This window comes from Ranitomeya imitator, chromosome 5 (assembly GCF_032444005.1).
Source record: "Ranitomeya imitator isolate aRanImi1 chromosome 5, aRanImi1.pri, whole genome shotgun sequence".
Classification (NCBI taxonomy): domain Eukaryota; kingdom Metazoa; phylum Chordata; class Amphibia; order Anura; family Dendrobatidae; genus Ranitomeya; species Ranitomeya imitator.
Genome location: NC_091286.1, coordinates 78,442,142 through 78,462,071, shown reverse-complemented (window position 1 = coordinate 78,462,071; position 19,930 = coordinate 78,442,142). Strand labels below are relative to the sequence as shown.

General features: G+C 40.2%; 1 protein-coding gene across 2 annotated transcripts in view; it reads left to right on the top strand.

Annotated features, from left to right (window-relative positions):
- CHGB (chromogranin B) overlaps positions 1 to 13,926 on the top strand; it is a 78,973-nt gene extending 65,047 nt beyond the window's left edge. For both annotated transcript variants that reach the window (XM_069768829.1, XM_069768830.1), the window contains exons 4-5: positions 10,931 to 12,570; positions 13,514 to 13,926. In XM_069768829.1, coding sequence (XP_069624930.1) covers positions 10,931 to 12,570; positions 13,514 to 13,597 — 1,724 coding nt within the window. In that variant the 3' untranslated portion in view covers positions 13,598 to 13,926. The remainder of the gene's footprint in view (positions 1 to 10,930; positions 12,571 to 13,513) is intronic.
- Positions 13,927 to 19,930: the final 6,004 nt, after the last annotated feature.

Genomic DNA, 19,930 nt, shown 5'->3' with positions numbered 1-19,930 from the left:
AAGATGTATTTTATTCTTCCTATGACCTACATGCCCATATAGCTTAGGTGGGTTGATCCTACTGACAGATTCCCTTTAAGGCGAACCTGTCAGCAGGATTTTGCTAAGTAAACTACCGGCATTGTCAGGTTGTCACTGTAAAATTGATTAAAATGGGCACAGGCATCTCATTAACTAAAAACTTCTAACACCGATTACACAAGACACACAATACATATTTCTTCACCTTAGGTATCATTTTAATCAGTTTAACTGTGGCAACATGACAATGCCTGTAGTTTACTTAGCAACATCCTGCTGACATGTGTGCTTTACTTATTGATTTGTGTTATTGGCTGATTTCAGTTGGGTATGTGTCAGAGAGATAAATGATGGAAAGATTTATTTGCCTTGTTTTCTTCTGCTCTATGTAACATTTGCCACGTATAGTACATGACTTTGTATGCAGTGAGCTCCAATGAACACGCAGAAACACAATATTTCCAATGCTCACACTGCTAACAATCCCGAGAGGTTGCATTCACAATATGTCATTATGTCATTAGTGGCTGAAATGTCGGTTTTAAAGACTGCAGCTAATGTACATTAACTACTTACTGTAATGTGTTATTTGCCTCAAAAACCAAAGAGCACAGAATGTTAATCTTTAATGAAATGGCTGCTGTAATCCAAGGGAACAAACTAATTAACTCAGGCAGATGATATTAACCCAAGGCTAAACATCGAAGATAGGAGCCAGACGGAATACTAACTATTAAGTAATCGTTATGGTCGCATGGACTATAGACCATGTTACAGATAATAAGGGCAGTTTGGTGTTTGTTTTTTTTCTGACACTGTGGATGGGTCAGAAGTAGGGGTGCACATTCTTTACAGGTCCAAGGGCCACATTGTCATATTAAACAACTCAGAGGGGCCACAGTACAATTGTCATATTAAAAGTATATGCCTTAAATGTTTGATAGATGGGGATTTCACTTACAAGGATTCCAACTTTCAGGAGAATGAAGGTCTTTCTCCCTTCAATCAGGATGCGGAGGAGAGATGTGCACCGCCAGACACCATTATTCAATTTTCTGTCTCTGCTTTTTAAAGTTTTCGACAGTTGAACCCTTTTAGAGCACACTTAGGCTATGTTCACACGTTGTGTTTTTGCAGCGATTTTTTTTCTATGCAAATTTTCAGCTACATTTCACAGTACCAGCAAAGTCAATGAGATTTCAGAAATCTCCTGCACACACCTTGGATTTTTTTCCTGACTGTTTTGTCATAAGACTTTGGTTTTTTGTAAAATGCAGCATGTCACTTCTTTCGGTGTTTGGCATCGTTTTTCACCCATTTAAAGCAAAGGGTAGTGCAAAAATGCTGCAAAAAAAACGAAGCAAAAAACGCAAGTATCAGGTTTTTCTGAATTTTTAGTGCCAAAACCTTATGTACTTGAATCAGATAACTTTTTTATACAGTAATCTTTTTTAGCATGTATAAGAGCCAAACGTATCCTGATAAAAACGCATCAAAAACTCAGCAAAAAACTATGCAAAAACTAAGCAAAACCTGCTTTTTGTAAGCAGCTTAAACTTTGCATACAAAAAGTGCAGCGAAAAAGCAACGTGTGAACATAGTATTACTCAATTATAGTTTCCTTACATTGCATTGATCCCAAGAAAAGCATAAAGGTAGCTTTGCATGCAATTCTTTTTCCCTTAATTTATATTAGTGCACTAAATATTTAACTAATGCGAATATGTGTAGTGTATGTATTGTATCCTGTATGTTCATAAATGAGAAATGTGGGCAATGTCTTACAATATTTTAGGCAGGTGTAGAAAAAGTGCTTAAGAATCCTTTAAAAAATTTATGTATTAACAGTTTATTTTGTATCAATGAACAACATGCAAAGTGAAAGAGTAAAAAAAAAATCTAAATCAGATCAATATTGGACGTGTCAACCGTTTGCCTTCAAAGCAGCATCAATTCATGACGAGTGTAATTCACGCTGTGGCATTCTAGTCTATGACTGGAGTGAGACTTCTGGTGTAGCGCACAGAGGTGCACAGATTCATGAATCAGGAGCGTCACACATCTTCACAATGCTCCTGTGGGAAATAACATATGCAAGCTACCTCTTCAGAGAGAAAAAGGACTTGAAAACGTATGCCTCCTATTGGAACTAGCAACCCTAGAAGTCAATATCAATCCTTTAACAAGCCTTGCCATATGATTATCCCCTTCAAGTCGCGGCCCTTTTTCGTTTTTGCGTTTTCATTTTTCACTTCCCTCCTTCCCAGAGCCATAACTTTTTTATTTTTCTGTCAATTTGGCCATGTGAGGGCTTATTTTTTGCGGGACGAGTTGTACCTTTGAACGACATCATTGGTTTTACCATGTCTTTTACTAGAAAATGGGAAAAAATTCCAAGTGCGGTGAAATTGCAAAAAAAGTGCAATCCCACACTTGTTTTTTTTTTTGCTAGGTTCATTAAATGCTAAAACTAACCTGCCATTGTGATTCTCTAGGTCATTATGAGTTCATAGACATCTAACATGTCTAGGTTATTTTTTATACAAGTGGTGAAAAAAAAATTCTAAACTTTGCTTAAAAACAACAAAAAAAAGTGCCATTTTCCGATACCCGAAGCGCCTCCATTTTTCGTGATCTGGGGTCGGGTGAAGGCTTATTTTTTGCGTGCCGAGCTGATGTTTTTAATGACACCATTTTGGTGCAGATAGGTTCTTTTGATCGCCCGTTATTGCATTTTAATGCAATGTCACAGCGACCAAAAAAACGTAATTCTGGCGTTTAGGATTTTTATCTCGCTACGCTGTTTAGCGATCAGGTTAATGCTTTTTTTTATTGATAGATCGGGCGATTCTGAATGCGGCAATACCAAATACTGTGTTTGACAGCGGCATTTAACAAGTTAATAGCGGCGGGTGAATAGCGATTTCACCCGCCGCTATTGCGTGCACATGTCAGCTGTACAAAACAGCTGACATGTCGCGACTTTGATGTGGGCTCACCGCCGGAGCCCACATCAAAGGGGGTGACACGGCATGCGCAGTAATAGTACGGCGCATGTCGTGAAAGGGTTAAGCATAAACGCAAAACCAGAATCGAAATTTTAAGACACCTTTTCCTCTCTGCGGAGGCAATTTGCATATTCACTGGTCCAGGCGTGCAAACTTCCATGGTTCATTTCAGGGGTGAACACTGACAGTTTGGGGACAGAGACGGCAGCCAGTGAGCGCTCTCATCAGTCTGGTGGGGAAAGCATTCATTGGCCAGCGTCTCTCCCTGCATAACACACCCCCTTGTGTACTCACTTGGGTACCCCTGGGTACTCACTTGATTACAGGAGGGAGTGAGAAGGCCCGCTGCTGCTTAACAACGGGCCCCTCTCACTCTCGCCCATAATCTTGACTCAGTGGCCCCATACCAGCTGCATTCTCTGCCACTATGGATAGTACTCTTCTGTTGCAGGGCCTCCCATCCACCTAAGGGCCCCGATGCATTTTGTTAGAACTTCTTCACACCTCCTGAAGAAGTTCTAACGAAACGTGCGTTGGGGCGGCAGGGACATCGTGGTTACCACATTCAATCCAGTAAGTTTACTCACTGCATTTTGTACTTGTTCCATGGATAGGCTTTTCATAGCCATCTCTGATATATAGGATTACACTCTTATTCAGCTATATCTGCACTTTTTCCTTTTGCTGCTTACAACCTTTATACTCTGCATTGTCACAGACATATGTATTTGTATACAGTGCCTTGTGAAAGTATTCGGCCCCCTGGAACTTTTCAACCTTTTTCCACATATCATGCTTCAAACATGAAGATACCAAATGTAAATTTTTGGTGAAGAATCAACAACAAGTGGAACACAATTGTGAAGTTGAATGAAATTTATTGGTTATTTTAAATTTTTGTGGAAATTCAAAAACTGAAAAGTGGGGCGTGCAATATTATTCGGCCCCTTTAACTTAATACTTTGTTGCGCCACCTTTTGCTGCGAATACAGCTGCAAGTCGCTTGGGGTATGTCTCTATCAGTTTTGTACATCGAGAGACTGAAATTCTTGCCCATTCTTCCTTGGCAAACAGCTCGAGCTCAGTGAGGTTTGATGGAGATCGTTTGTGACCAGCAGTTTTTAGCTCTTTCCACAGATTCTCGATTGGATTGAGCTCTGGACTTTTACTTGGCCATTCTAACACCTGGATACGTTTATTTGTGAACTATTCCATTGTAGATTTTGCTTTATGTTTGGGATCATTGTCTTGTTGGAAGACAAATCTCCATTCCAGTCTCAGGTCTTTTGCAGACTCCAACAGGTTTTCTTCAAGACTGGTCCTGTATTTGGCTCCATCCATCTTCCCATCAATTTTAACTATCTTCCCTGTCCCTGGTGAAGAAAAGCAGGCCCAAACCATGATTCTGCCACCACGTTTGACAGTGGGGATTGTGTGTTCAGGGTGATGAGATGTGTTGCCTTTATGCCAAACATATCATTTGGCATTGTTGGCAAAAAGTTCGATTTTGGTTTCACCTGACCAAAGCACCTTCTTCCACATGTTTGGTGTGTCTCCCAGGTGGCTTGTTGCAAACATTAAACAACACTTTTTATGGATATCTTTGAGAAATGGATTTCTTCTTGCCACTCTTCCATAAAGGCCATATTTGTGCAGTATACGACTGTTTGTTGTCCTATGGACAGACTGTCCCACTTCAGCTGTAGATCTCTGCAGTTCATCCAGAGTGATCATGGGCCTCTTGGCTGCATCTCTGATCAGTCTTCTCCTTGTTTGAGATGAAAGTTTAGAGGGACGGCCGGGTCTTGGTAGATTTGCAGTGGTATGATACTCCTTCCATTTCAATATGATCACTTGCACAGTGCTGCTTGGGATGTTTAAAGTTTTGGAAATCATTTTGTATCCAAATCCGGCTTTAAACTTCTCCACAACAGTATCACGGACCTGCCTGTTGTGTTCCTTGGTCTTCATGATGCTCTATGTGCTTCAAACAGAGCCCTGAGACTATCACAGAGCAGGTGCATTTACACGGAGACTTGATTACACACAAGTGGATTATATTTATCATCATTAGGCATTTAGGACAACATTGGATCATTCAGAGATCCACAATGAACTTCTGGAGTGAGTTTGCTGCACTGAAAGTAAAGTGGACGAATAATATTGCACGCCCCACTTTTCAGTTTTTGAATTTCCACAAAAATTTAAAGTAACCAATAAATTTTGTGTTTTACAATTGTGTTCCACTTGTTGTTGATTCTTCACCAAAAATTTACATTTGGTATCTTTATGTGTGAAGCATGATATGTGGGAAAAGGTTGAAAAGTTCCAGGGGACCGAATACTTTCGCAAGGCACTGTACTTATGTACCTCTCTATTCACAGTACTAAGTGGCTTTTTGCATTCTTTGGCATTTTTAATTCTTTGGTTAGCTCCATTAGCCTCATGTAGTCAGATATTTTATTTTCTGTCACTATGTCCACTTTCTAATAATGATTTTTCTTCTATTGGCACATTGCACTTTCTTGGATTTTTTGCTGCTAATCTATCTGCCCAGGAGCATGCATAACGCATACATCACTGCCGTTCACGGCTCAGAAACCGGAAAATCCTCGCAGCGTACAGTGCGTGCAGTTAGGGGAGTCAGAAGTCTGCCATCACACAGAGTGACTGCAGATTTTTCATTTTAGACCGGACAATCAGAAAAAGAATGGGATCCCAGCTGAGTGCGTTTTGGCTTCCTATTTGTGTATAAATGAGCCCTGGAAGTTTGCATGCTATATTTCTGATCATGCATTACTTTGCAAAAAAAGAGAACAAAATGAGGCTGATCACTGACTGATCCTATCATGTTTGTGAATGTCTACAGGATTTCCCTGAATATATTATGCCATGTTGTAGAAATGTAGAACTGGTGACAATGACAAGTGAAGTTATGCAACTATTTAATATAATTTATGTTTAAATTAATAATTATTTTCAACATCGGTGTTTGCTATTATTGGATGAAAATGTTTCTCTCACCCCAGAAATTACAAATCTGCACTCTTCTCACTGGAAATCCAATATCAGAAAGTTGCAGGACTGCTAATTAATGGTCAGAGTAAGGGAACATGATATTCAGTCCAGTAAAAAAATAAAACCCTGATGACGCATTAAAAGCCAAAAGGATACAAATGTTGCAATCAATATCACTAATATAAAATAATATTCTTGCATACTCCTTCACTTTTTCAGTGTTACACAAGTTTGACACATTTCGCATTGCTAAAAATAGGATTTTCTGGGCTTTGAAAACTCAGTGTAAAGAGTAAAATTTCATGCTGTATCCAGGAGACGCAGCCGCCCCCAGATTCAGGCACAAACTGGGACAAATCTGTCTGTTTGGGCTGAAGTATTCAACTTTGTTAAAGGGAACCTGTGACAGCATGATTTAGGGGCCAAGGCACAAATTTCAGGGATTTGTCATCTATTAGGCTGTTAGATATTGTTTTATCTCCAGGAGATTATCACTGACTGGACTGGCTGCCTATTTCCAAGTGATCTGACCACACCCCCTTCTCTGATAAGCAGCTCACTGTCAACAGACAAGGTACATGGGTATGGTGTGGGCGGTGGCAGCTTTCTGAGCTTTGCTTCATTCTACATCTAAAAACACTGATTGTATCACAACTACGGAACCCAGTAAACTAAGTGATACATTGTTGGAATCAGGGTCTCTTTTCCTACATTGTGTTGTTCTCGGATGAGGTAGCAAAAACTTGGTGACAGACTCCCTTTAAGTCTAAAACTATAATTTTACGTATCTTGCAGCAATTTTAGCTAGAGCTTCTTCCCACCATTCAACAACTTCTCTCCATCCAGCTTGGCTTGATTAACTGATCTCTCCTTGAGATGGGCAGATGTGTGCAATGTGTGAATTTGTCCCAGATTCATGCCCTTGGGTCAGGATGCATAAATCACCAGACAGGTTCTCTTTAAGGTCAGGGTCACACTTGCGAGAGCAATGCGAGAACCTCACACAAGTCTCTTGCATCAATACCCGGCACTGCCGCCGGCACTCAGGACTGGAGCATGCTTCTGCATGTATTTCTATGCAGCTGAACGCTCCGGTCCCGAGTTCCGGCACCAGGGCCTGGTATTGATGCGAGTTTCTCGCAAGTGTGACTCCAGCCTAACAATGGAAATATCTAATTCAGAATTAGAACTGTCTATCGGATATAGAAGTGATCCCTTCTGTTAGACGCAAAGTAGTAAGCCATTAAATTAAGCCAAAATATTAAGCCATGGAGCACACGGATCCCTGCAGAGGGGAAAATCTCTCCTTTACCAATGTAAATAGGGTTGATTAGCCTAAGGATTTATCCAGGACTTTTTTTTCTATAGACCTAAAAACTAACAGGCAGGTAATTGCTACCTACTTGCCAGTTGTGCCCGGCGCCGATCTCTGCCAGCATAAAGCGGACACAGACTGCTCCTGCAGGCGATTCAGTGGCTTCCATTGACATCGACAGAACAGAGGCTGCTTTTCCATTCTGTTCTGCTGATGGGGCGTGACTGCGGATGGCATGCTGATTGACTGCTCCCCACTGCATAACTGCGGGGAGCCCACTGTCAGTCAACATAACGTCAGTCACGCCTTGTCGACGAAGCAGAGTGGAAGAGGAGGAGCTGCTTTGATGATGTTGAACACCTGAATCCGCCGGCAGGAGCAGTCAGTGACCACTCTGACTACCTGCCTGTTAGTTTTCAGGCCCATAACAAAAAAATAGTCCTGAATAAATGCTTTAATAACCTATTCTGTCAGCAGACTGCAGGATAAATAATACTGTACACTGTATATATTTCCTTTTTTGCACAGGCAGGAATAAAAGAGTGTTTTCATTACAGATAACAGCTCTTCTGTTTAGTGGATTGGATGTATTATGTCACAGATGTGGATGAATGAGTCACAGATCTATTACATTCTATTCGTCAAGTGGTTTATTAGTTTCCCGTAATCCTTTGCAACTCATTGTACCCTTCACATCTGTATCATACCACAGAAAAAAACCCTGAAAACAAACATGCAGAGAATCTCCTTTAATATTTCAGGGCTTAGTAGCAAAATGTTAGTTTTTACATTTTCTCCTATCCATGTGTGGGTTTGCAATAGGCTCTAATGATTTCTATATTGAATATCAATATGAAAAATAGCAGGTTATTTCTCATTACTGCAGACATTAGAATTGCTTTCAAATGTTATTTTCATCTTGTACATTTACGGCATATTCACGGGTATGAAAGAGATGTATAATAGATGCAGATCCCACCAAAAAGACCTGCATCGATATCGAGAGCAGGGCCCCATTGCGCGCTGCTTTTAGTGAAGAAGTGCTTGGTATTCCCATACAGCAATGAAAACCCAAAAGTCATTATCTCAGTAAATTAGAATAATTAACAAAACACACCTGCAAAGGCTTGGAAAGTTGAGTGGAAGGAAATGTGTGGCAGAAAAAGGTGCACAAGCAGCCAGGTTAACCGCAGCCTTGAAAGGATTGTTAAGAAAAGGCCATTCAAATATTTTGGAGATATTCACAAGGAGTGGACTGCTGCTGGAGTCATTGCTTTGAGAGCCACCACACAAAGACGTATCCAGGACATGGGCTACAAGTGTCGCATTCCTTGTGCCAAGCCACTCATGACCATTAGATAACGCCAGAAGTGTCTTACCTGGGCCAAGAAGAAAAATAACTGGACTGTTGCTCAGTGGTCCAAGGTGTTGTTTTCAGATGAAAGTAAATTTTTCATTTCATTTGGAAATCAAGGTCCCAGAGTCTGGAGGAAGAGTGGAGAGGCCACAATCCAAGCTGCTTGAGGTCTAGTGTGAAGTTTCCACAATCAATAATGGTTTGGGGAGCCATGTCATCTGCTGGTGTAGGTCCACTGTGTTTTATCAAGACCAAAGTCAGCACAGCCATCTACCAGGAAATTTTCGAGCACTTCATGCTTCCCTCTGCCGACAAGCTTTTTGGAGATGGAAATGTAATTCTCCAGCAGGACTTAGCACCTGTCCACACTACTAAAAGTACCAATACCTGGTTTATAAACAACAGTATCACTGTGCTTGATAGGCCACCAAACTCACCTGACCTTAACCCCATAAAGAATATATGGGGTGTTGTCAAGAGGAAAATGAGACACCAGACCCAAAAATGCAGATGAGCTGAAGGCTGCTGTCAAAGCAACCTGGGCTTCCATAACACCTCAGCAGTGTCACAGGCTGATCTCCTCCATGCCACGCCGTATTGATGCTGATGCAGTAATTGATGCAAAAGGAGCCCCGACCATGTATTTAGTGCATTTATTGAACATGCATTTCAGTAGGTCAATATTTTGGATTTTAAAATCATTTTATAAGCCAGTATTAAAAAGTAAAAAAGGAAGCAGAAAGCACTGGCGCTCCTGATGGTTCCTGGTGGGGGAACAAATGCTTACTGTAGAGTGCTGCTGGTGATTATGACAGGTTCTGTGTAGACCTGTAGAATATATCGTATAAGGAAAATGGTATTCACCTGCGCAGTCTACAAAAACGAACAATGAAATGAAAAATCCGTATAATGGAGTAAAATGGATAGATAAATAGATAGGTAAATTAATAAGAGAGCACTTACTTAATGAATAATTATTGGCTATGCAGTGGATGTTGTGGTGGGTCCTTAAAGTGCTACCAGAATCTTTAGGGAATGAAAGAAGAAAGCATAAATGTTTGTATTGGTGAATATAGTGAAACTATATAGATTTATAATATATACTCACGCAGGTATTGAATGGAAATGTGCAATGAAGAAACGAGATTCCTATGTATGTCCTCTGACGAATAAGTAACCATGGTCATCACGATACCAGCATCAATTGCAGATACAGAGGAATCTCATTTCTTCATTCAGTAATTGCTCTCTTATTCATTTACCTATCTATTTATCTATCCATTTTACTCCATTATACGGATTTTTAATTTCATTGTTCGTTTTTGTAGACTGCGCGGGTGAATACCATTTTCCTTATACAGTATTAGAAAGTATTCTAGTTTACTGAGATAATGACCTTTAGGTTTTCATTTGCTGTAAGCCATAATCATCAACAATAACAGAAATAAACACTTGAAATAGATCACTCTGCTTGTAATGACTCTATATAATATGAGTTTCACTTTTTGTATTGAAGAACTGAAATAAATTAAGTTTTTGACAATATTCTAATTTAATGAGAAGCATTCAGAATTCTGTTTTTTATTTTATTTTTGGTATTTTGTTTTATAATTTTTACCGAAAAAGTCTATGATGTTTTTTTAACTTTGATGAAATCCCTCTCTAAATAAATCAAATTCACTATTGTCAAACAGTAGAGGGAAGGCATTTCTGGCAAGCTAATCAGGGGCTACACTAAAGAGCAATGTTGGCAAACTTTACAAATTGTGACCCTTGGGAATAAGAATATAGATGGGACTTTCATCACTGGCATTTTCAAGATATATTTTATTTAGCGAATCTCAGATAAAAAAAAAATCAAAACAGATCCTTCATTTTTTGGTTATTTTGGAGGAAACAACATCTATATAAAAAGCTTATAATACCATATGCAAAGCACACTTGTCGGCGATGGTCCCATGAAAGTGGAAAATACAGTATATATCTTCTGTTATTTAAAGTTGCACAGAGCACTCACAATACAAGAGCGTTTATGCCTGATCATTATTTGGGAGAAATCTTTGCTAAACTAAGTTGTGTGGCATTGGCTTCAGTGTAAAATGTAAAGATTAAAATATTGATTCTTATAGTAGAAATCCAAGATATCAAGAAGTTGTATTAGAGAGAAACTGAGCAAATATTAATTGAAGTATTTTGCAACTTTTCTTTCAGGTTCTCCACAAAGATTGGATGAAAAAGAGGATGAACAGAAGGAGTATGAAATAAGAAACATTAAAGATGAACACCAACATGAAAGCAATGAAGAAGTAAAGCAAAGTCGAGTTTTACCAGAAGAAGAAAATGAAGAAAAACGGCACCATGTGGATGAAAGCTTAGAGGAAAAAGAAGAAGAAAAGAAACATGTAGAAGATAAAGAAGAGAGCCCTGGACACTCCAAAGAAAGAGGCATGATTCATGATGATGATGAAGATGGGGATGATGATGAAAGAGAAAATCACAAAAACCATGAGATAGAAGAAATGGAAAAAAAGGGCAAATATCATCATGATGATTCACATGAGGTGAAACATGATATTTTTGACAAAAAAGTTCATCAGACAGCTAAAAGTGTAGAAGAATTCTCAGAAGAAGATGAGGAACCAAACCATTTAGAAGAAATGATGAAGAGACACCCTATAAGCCAAAGTCTGAAAGAACCACTTTTCCACTCGGATAAATACCCTTCAGCTCATTTTGATGAATTTTCTGAAGAATCTGATGAAAAGGAAGAAGAAAGAAAAAGAAGTTACAATCCAAAGCATGATGACTTTGTCCAAACATTACTTGATTATGAAGAGAAGAGAAGTCTTCAAGAAGAACAAAGGCATCATCCTCCTTCAGATGAAGATTCATTCCACTACAGGGGACAAAAATCAAACTATGATCAAGACTTTTTCAAGAATCACCAAAAAAATAGTTATAAAAAGAGGGCACATCATGAGAGAGAAAGTTCTGAAGAGTCAAGAGAAAAGAGATACCATTACCAAGTCAGCGACGAAGAGAAAGACAATCATGACACCAATGATGAAAGCAATGAGAGAGAATTAATGGGACATCATTATGAAGACAGACATCATCTAGAAATTAAGAGGTGGCCAAGTCAGAAACATGCACAACCACATTATAAAGAAAGCAACGAGGACAGTGAAGAAAGCAATGAAGATATTGCAAAACGCCATAGAGATGACAGGCTAGAAAAGCAGGAACTCTACAAGAAACTGAAACATCGTCTACAGGACAGTGAAGAAGAAAAACACGAAGACAAGAGACACTATTTAGGTGATGAAATGGTGGGTAACAGGCAAAGATATTTTCCAGAGTTATCTTATGAGCCAAACATAAGGCATTATAATGAAAAAAATACAGATGAACCAACTTACCCTGGTAATGACAAGTACAAGAGACATCATTCTGAAGAAGAAACAAGGTCATTCAGCAAATATGCTCTTACTGGTGATGACCCTTTCAGGTGGAAGAGCAGATATTTTGAGAACAATGATAACAGTGAAGAAGAGAGAAAGAGAAGTTTTCAAACCAAAAATCTATTTCCAGAATACGATGATTATGATTTATGGGGAAAAAAACAATTCCCCGATGACGTAAATCATGAATATGGTGAAAAGAGGAATCCACTAAAAATCCCAAAGATTGAAGAAAAAAGACAATACGACAGAATGGATGAACTGGCTCAGCTACTAAATAATAAGAAAAAATCAGTTGAGTTTCCCGATTTCTACGATTCAGGAGAAATAAAAAAGCGCCATTATAATGAACGAAGCAGACTGCGGCAAAGACCATTAACAGAAGATGAGGTAAAAAAATCTACTTCTTTTAAAAAGTTGTCTATCTAAATGTATATTTGCAAATTTTGAGCGATGTGACAGTAAAAATAGAGATTAATGTTGAGTAGAATTATAGTATGACGCTCCTACATCACGCTGATCTCAGATGCGATATCAAAGACCTAGTAACAGATTCTCTTTAAGGCTTAGTTGCCAAATCCGGAGTCTGTGATACTCAGTCAGCTGACGGAGCAAAATGGCAGACTACTGCAAGTTTCCATGAGAAGAACTCCCCTACTTTATTCACAGGCTCCGCCATTGTAATGAATATCATGGATCACTGCTGTAAGAACGTCTTTCAGGAGCCCATTGTTGCGGTGACAGATGCACTTTAATACATATTGAACATCCATTACGCTAACTGCTTCTCTACCCTGGGATATTATTGACATTCAGAATCTTCCTGTCTCCATTATAGACACAGTTGAAGAAAGAATCCATCGAGTGATGGAATTAATCAAATACGGTAGTTAGAGCTGGTACTTCAGTATGGATCCCTCAGGAAAGACCGGTGTAATGGTTTAACACATGCTATATTACAAAAAGGCACGGAAACTCCGTAGGGTGGCACAGAGTAGGCCAGATTTATGAAACTATCGTTGCTGCCCATAGCAACCAATCACAATGCAGCATTCTTTATACAAGACCACTATAAAAAATGAAAGCTGTGCTGTGATTGGTTATTACGGGCAACAAAGAGGTTTCTTATTATTTTTAAACAGTTTCATGAATCTTCCCCAAAGTTTTTATGGTTTTGTTAAATGAAGCCATCGTGAATATGTACGCCACCATGTATAAACTGTGCTTTATATACCTACTTGGTGCTGACAGCCTAGGGCCCACACTATAATAATCTCTTGCTGCATGATATTATATCCATGGTCTATATATGTCTTCTATATTATCTCGGCAGGAGAAGGAATTGGAGAATCTGGCTATTATGGATCTGGAGTTACAGAAGATTGCCGAAAAGCTTAGCAATAACCGACCACGCTGATACAAGGAGTAGCAATACCTGTAGCTCAGAGCGATACTGTATTCAGCTGAAAACATTCCTACATTTCTTGTCACTGCCTCTTCGAAAGAGAAAAAAAAAATGATATATATTTAGTCCAGAAAAGCAAAATCTAGTCCATTGTTCACAAATAGTATTTTACACTGTTCGAAATGTCTGTTCTGACTTTTGCTGTTGATACAAAGATAAATGACATATATTCATACGTCTATGACGGACATTTTACTATGCTTGTGGAATTGTTTTTGTGGAATTGTACTTTATTACATCTTTGTCTTGAGATTTGAAATAATAAAAGCAAACAGAATCTTGTTCTGTGATCCTCGTTATTTTACAAGTTTTTATGTTGGTCGAGATAACAAAAGTAGGTTGGCAAATTCTATCGCTGACATTAATCTTGGAAGAGTAATTATTCAAATCTACAAATACGAGGTGAAAGTGGCACTCACCGTCCCATAAAATGTACTTTCATTTGGATTCACATGAAGCAAAAGGCAGGAGAGTACAAAGTGGAGTCGCACTGGACGACTGCCATTTTGCGCTAACAAGCGCTTTTATTGGTCCTCTATGGGGACCCGTTGAAGCGCTTGTTAGCGCAAAACGGCAGTCGTCCAGTGCAACTGCACTTTGTACTCTCCTGCTTTTTGCTTCATGTGAATCCAAATAAAATACATTTTATGGGACGTTGAGTGCCACTTTCTCCTCGTATTTGTGGATTTGTACATTGCCTTGGCTCCTTTTCAATTGTGGCACCCGGGATCCCCAAGTCGGTGCTGAGTTGCTGTCCTGGATTAGCACAGTGGTGCCGGCCACCTGTGTTCACTTGCAAGAGAAATTATTCAGTTTAAAGGGGCTACCCATCTTCTAAGGACTCAACCAGGCCATTTTTTTTATTTGGTGTGCGCAGCTGACTGCATTCAGGCTAGGGTTGCAAAATTGATTTTTTTTTTTAAATTTTTGTTTCTGGACAGCTTTTTCAAAAAATACGGTCAGCCAACAATATTATGGACACTAATTAAAAAAATGTCAAATAAATTATTACGATTCCAGGTGATATATGTCTACAATCCATAATTCTGTTAAGAAAACGTTGTGAACCAGTGTTATATCACTAATACTCATGCAGCCGCTATGGGGCCCATGATTCGGGGGGATGAAGGTGGTGCCACCATTGGCATTTTCAACTGTATCTGCACCCCTGCTCCATCGTTCTCCCTGTGCGTCTGATGTCTCAGTGCAGGGGGCGCAATTACGTCAAAACAACGTGCCCACTGTTCAGAGCTTCAGACCACATGCTATAGAGATCGGAGCAGGTGATAGGTGAGTATTTTTTATACTGTTTGGAGGGCTATGTTGGGTGCCATTATACTATCTGGAAGTCTATGTTGGAGGCCATTACACTGTTTGGGGCACTATGTTAATGCCTTTATACTGTTTGAAGGGCTATGTGGGGCCAGTTATATTGTTTTGAGGGCTATATGGAGGTAAATTATAATGTTTAGTGGACTTTGTAGGGGCCATTATATTGTTTGAAGGGCTATGTATAGGCCATTCAACTGTTTGAAAAGCTATGTGGGGGGCCATTATTCTGTTTGGAGGGTTATGTGGGTGCCTTTATATTATTTGGAGGGCAATGTGGGGGCCAATTATACTGTTCAGAGGGCTATGTGGGGACCCACTTATACTGCTTGGAGGGCTATGTGACAGCCCAATATCTGCTATGGGGCCACATGATTTCTATGTACACCCCTACTGTGAACTGTAAAATGATGATCATTACAGTCATAATATTCTGTCCAGGTTTCTCCATTTAATTGCAATGCTGCGACGGCCAAAAATAAAACAATTCTGGGGGTTTGATTTTTTTCTCGTTATGCTGTTAGATTGGACTTTTACAAACTCAGCAATACCAAATATGTGAAGTGTTATTTTTTTTTAATGGAGCAAAAGGGGAGCGATTTGCATTTTTATGGGTTTTTTTTTCTCACATTTTAAAAACTTTTTCTACTATTTACTGTATTTAATAATCCTCTCAGGGGACTGGAAGTTGTGACCATCCAGTTGCTTGCACTATACGCAGCAGAAATCAATTTATGTCAAAGGTCGTGAAGAGGTAAACCCCGTTGGCTTACTCCAGGTAAAAATGATAAATTCAGTGATACTCGCCCCTTCTGCTGCTGCTCCCGGGCTGTCTGCAGTAGTAATTTAATTACTACAAAGTGGCTGCTGTAGCCAATCACTGGGCTTAGTGCTCCCATGTCCAGAACCTCTGCATCACTGCTGAGCTCAGTGATTGGCTGCAGAGTCACATGTGCTATAGTCCTCTGGTCACCGCTGCAGTCGGTCAACAAACACCTGAAGCAGTGGTGGAGAGGCATCGTTTCAGTAGCATAGTGTGGACAAAGCTTATACTATTACCTATTGACAGAGAGTGGAAATGGGGTTGAAACATGAATTCAAGCTGGGCTGCACGATTGCAGCAAAGTATGAAATGCTGGAGCTTTTCAAAGAAAACATAGGATTTTACTAATCGAATGCTGCCTCCGCTGAATTTGCCTTCATCGCTTTAGTTGATTGACAGGTGTCTCCCTTGAGTGTATGTACATAGGGAGAGACCTGCAATCACCTAGATCATACAGCCAAGCTCGAATTTATGCTGCCTGTGGTTTGGGCAGCTTGAATTGAGTGACAGGTTCCCTTTACATATGCAGATTCTTTAGTACAAATCTTCTTGCACCAGTTATCAGTAAATAATGCAGCACTAAGGGTATGTGCACAGGATGAAGATTTCCTGCACATCTGCAGCATTTTTTTCTGCGCAGAAATGCTGTGATTTACAGTACAGTCATGGACAAAAATTTTGAGAATGAGACAAATATTAATTTTTCCAAAGTCTACTGCTTCATTTTTTCTAATGGCAATTTGCATATACTCCTGAATGTCAGAGTGATCAGCTTAACAGCAATTACTGTACTTGCAAAGTCAATATTTGCCAAGAAAATGAACTTTAACCCCCAAAACACATTTCAACATCATTGCAGTCCTGCCTTAAAAGGAGCAGCTAACATCGTTTTAGTGATTGATCCATTAACACAGGTGTGGGTGTCGATGAGGACAGGGCTGGCGATCAATCAGTCATGATTAAGTAAGAATGACATCACTGGACACTTTAAAAGGAGGCTGGTGCTTGGTATCATTGTTTCTCTTCAGTTAACCATGGTTATCTCTAAAGAAACACGTGCAGCCATCATTGCACTGCACAAAAATGGCCTACCAGGGAAGAGTATCGCAGCTACAAAGATTGCACCTCAGGCAACAATCTATCGCATCATCAAGAACTTCAAGGAGAGAGCTTCCATTGTTGTCAAAAAGGCTCCAGGGCACCCAAGAAAGACCAGCAAGAGCCAGGACCGTATCTTAAAACTGTTTCAGCTGCGGGATCGGACTAAAAGCAGTGCCGAGCTTGCTCAGGAAAGGCAGCAGGCTGGTGTGAGTGCTTCTGCACGCACTGTGAGGCGGAGACTCTTTGAGCAAGTCCTGGTTTCAAGGAGGGCAGCAAAGAAGCCACTTCTCTCCAGAAAAAACATCAGGCACCGACTGATATTCTGCAAAAGGTACAGGGAGTGGACTGCTGAGGACTGGGGCAAAGTCATTTTCTCTGATGAATCTCCTTTTCGATTGTTTGGGACATCTGGAAAACAGCTTATTCGGAGAAGAAGAGGTGAGCGCTACCACCAGTCTTGTCTCATGCCAACTGTAAAGCATCCTGAAACCATTCATGTGTGGGGTTGCTTCTCAGCCAAGGGAATCGGCTCACTCACAGTCTTGCCTAAAAACACAGCCATGAATAAAGAATGGTACCAGAATGTCCTCCAAGAGCAACTTCTCCCAACCGTCCAAGAGCAGTTTGGCGCCCAACAATGCCTTTTCCAGCATGATGGAGCACCTTGCCATAAAGCAAAGGTGATAACTAAATGGCTCATGGAACAAAACATAGAGATTTTGGGTCCATGGCCTAGAAACTCCCCAGATCTTAATCCCATTGAGAACTTGTGGTCAATCATCAAGAGACGGGTGGACAAACAAAAACCAACAAATTCTGGCAAAATGCAAGCATTGATTATGCAAGAATGGACTGCTATCAGTCAGGATTTGGTCCAGAAGTTGATTGATAGCATGCCAGGGAGAATTGCAGAGGTCTTGAAGAAGAAGGGTCAACACTGCAAATATTGACTTGCTGCATTAACTCATTCTAACTGTCAATATAACCTATTGGTACTCATAATATGATTGCAATTATATTTCTGTATGTGATATAAACATCAGACAAACACTAATAAAAACCAGAGGGCAGCAGATCATGTGAAAATATAATTTTGGTGTCATTCTCAAAAATTTTGGCCATGACTGTACAATGTAAACCAATGGCGAAAAAAATGCTGTGCTAATGGTGCAGAAAAAGCCGCACGGAAAACGGCTATTCCATAATAGAAATCTGCAGGGGTAAAAAAAGGAAGAAATCCGCACAAAAATCTGCAACGTGTGCACATACCAAAAAAAGACGCAGATTGTGACCTGAGTTTTCTGCCAAGAAATGCAGAATCTGCACAGAAAATTCCACAGTCAAATCTGCAACGTGTGCACATAGCCTAAGTCAGTATTGGATTTTGACAGTTTTTATTTTACAACTTTAGCTCAATATTCTCAAAGTCTGTGTAGTGTGAAATAGATAGAGGAGTGGGAGACAGCTGCAGTGTATCTCCCTCCCCCACACTGTGTAAAACCAGCCTGACAGCTTTCTGAAAGCAGCCATGTGTGGAAAACTCACATTATTTCTGGATCTTTGTGTCATTATCTAAAAAGGAGCTGTATTTTTTTTTTTTTATTGAAGGTATTGATATAGGATACGAGAGACAATATTGAAGATGTAACATTCAGAAATAAGTCGCTAACGAACACGATGTCTGATCTACATCGACAAAGAAACATTCATCCTTGAAAACTGAAGCAGATTTTTTACATTTCATTTTAGTAATAGAATGAGAATAACATTGAAGTGCGGCTGCACGGGTTAGGGCTCCTTCTCACTTGCGTGAAATACAGCCGAGTCTCGCATGGTAACACCCGGCTCTGCCGCCGGTACTTGGGAGCGGAGCGTGCAGCTCCATGTATTGCTATGCGGCCGCACGCTCCCCTCTGGAGTGCCGGCGACAGAGCTGGGTTTTAACCTGGGAGACTCGGCCGTATCTCACGCAAGTGAGGAGCCCTTACAGTGACCCAGTGTTCCCCAACAGGTCATGTTTTCAGGATTCCCTTAGTATTGCACAGGTGATTGAATGCTTGCCTGTCCAGGTGATGCAATTATCACCTGTACAATACTAAGGAGATCCTGAAAACATGACCTGTTGGTGGCTCTTGAGGACCGGAGTTGGGGAACACTGCGAATGATTTATCCACCCATAAAGTGTGGTGACAATGAGCAAAAAACACATTTCCACAATTGTGAGTCTCGTTTTTATGGCTTACATTATGCTATGAAAACAACCTGGAAACGTGATTCTCCAGGTCAGTACAAACACAGTGATACCAAACTTGTATTTTTTTTTTTTGTTTAAAGGGGTTGTCCACTACCCTAAATTTGTTACTGTTTTTTGCCATAAATGCCTAAGGATGATGAGCCTAAAGATCCCTTTATAGTGTTCTGCCAGTTTCATGTTCTTTTGTTACGCTACTTGCTTCACTTCCGGTGCCTGGCACCAGTTCTGCTGTCACAGCCATCACTTCCTCTTCAGAATCTTGTGACTACATTTCCCATCAGTCCTTGTGTTGAGAGGCACAGCCCCTGTAACTCTGCCTAAACCCCTCCCACTTCTCCCAGAGTCACACAGCCTCAGCACCATCTCCTGTGCAGGACACTGTTGCAGGGATGCACAAAGCACCATTACACCAGCCCAGATAATAAAGATTATCCTCTACTCCCCCTCCCTGACATGGATGGATAAATAGTTAGGGAGATAACATATATATTATACAGGGCATAGAGTAGGATGTGTGTATACATGTATACACACATGTAACCACCGATCGACCAAACCGCTGCATGACCAGCTTTACCCTCACCTACTGTATCCTCACCCATCCCTTGTAGATTGTGAGCCCTCGCGGGCAGGGTCCTCACTCCTCCTGTACCAGTTATGACTTGTATTGTTCAAGATTATTGTACCTGTTTTTATTATGTATACCCCTCCTCACATGTAAAGTGCCATGGAATAAATGGCGCTATAACAATAAATAATAATAATATTAATAATGTAT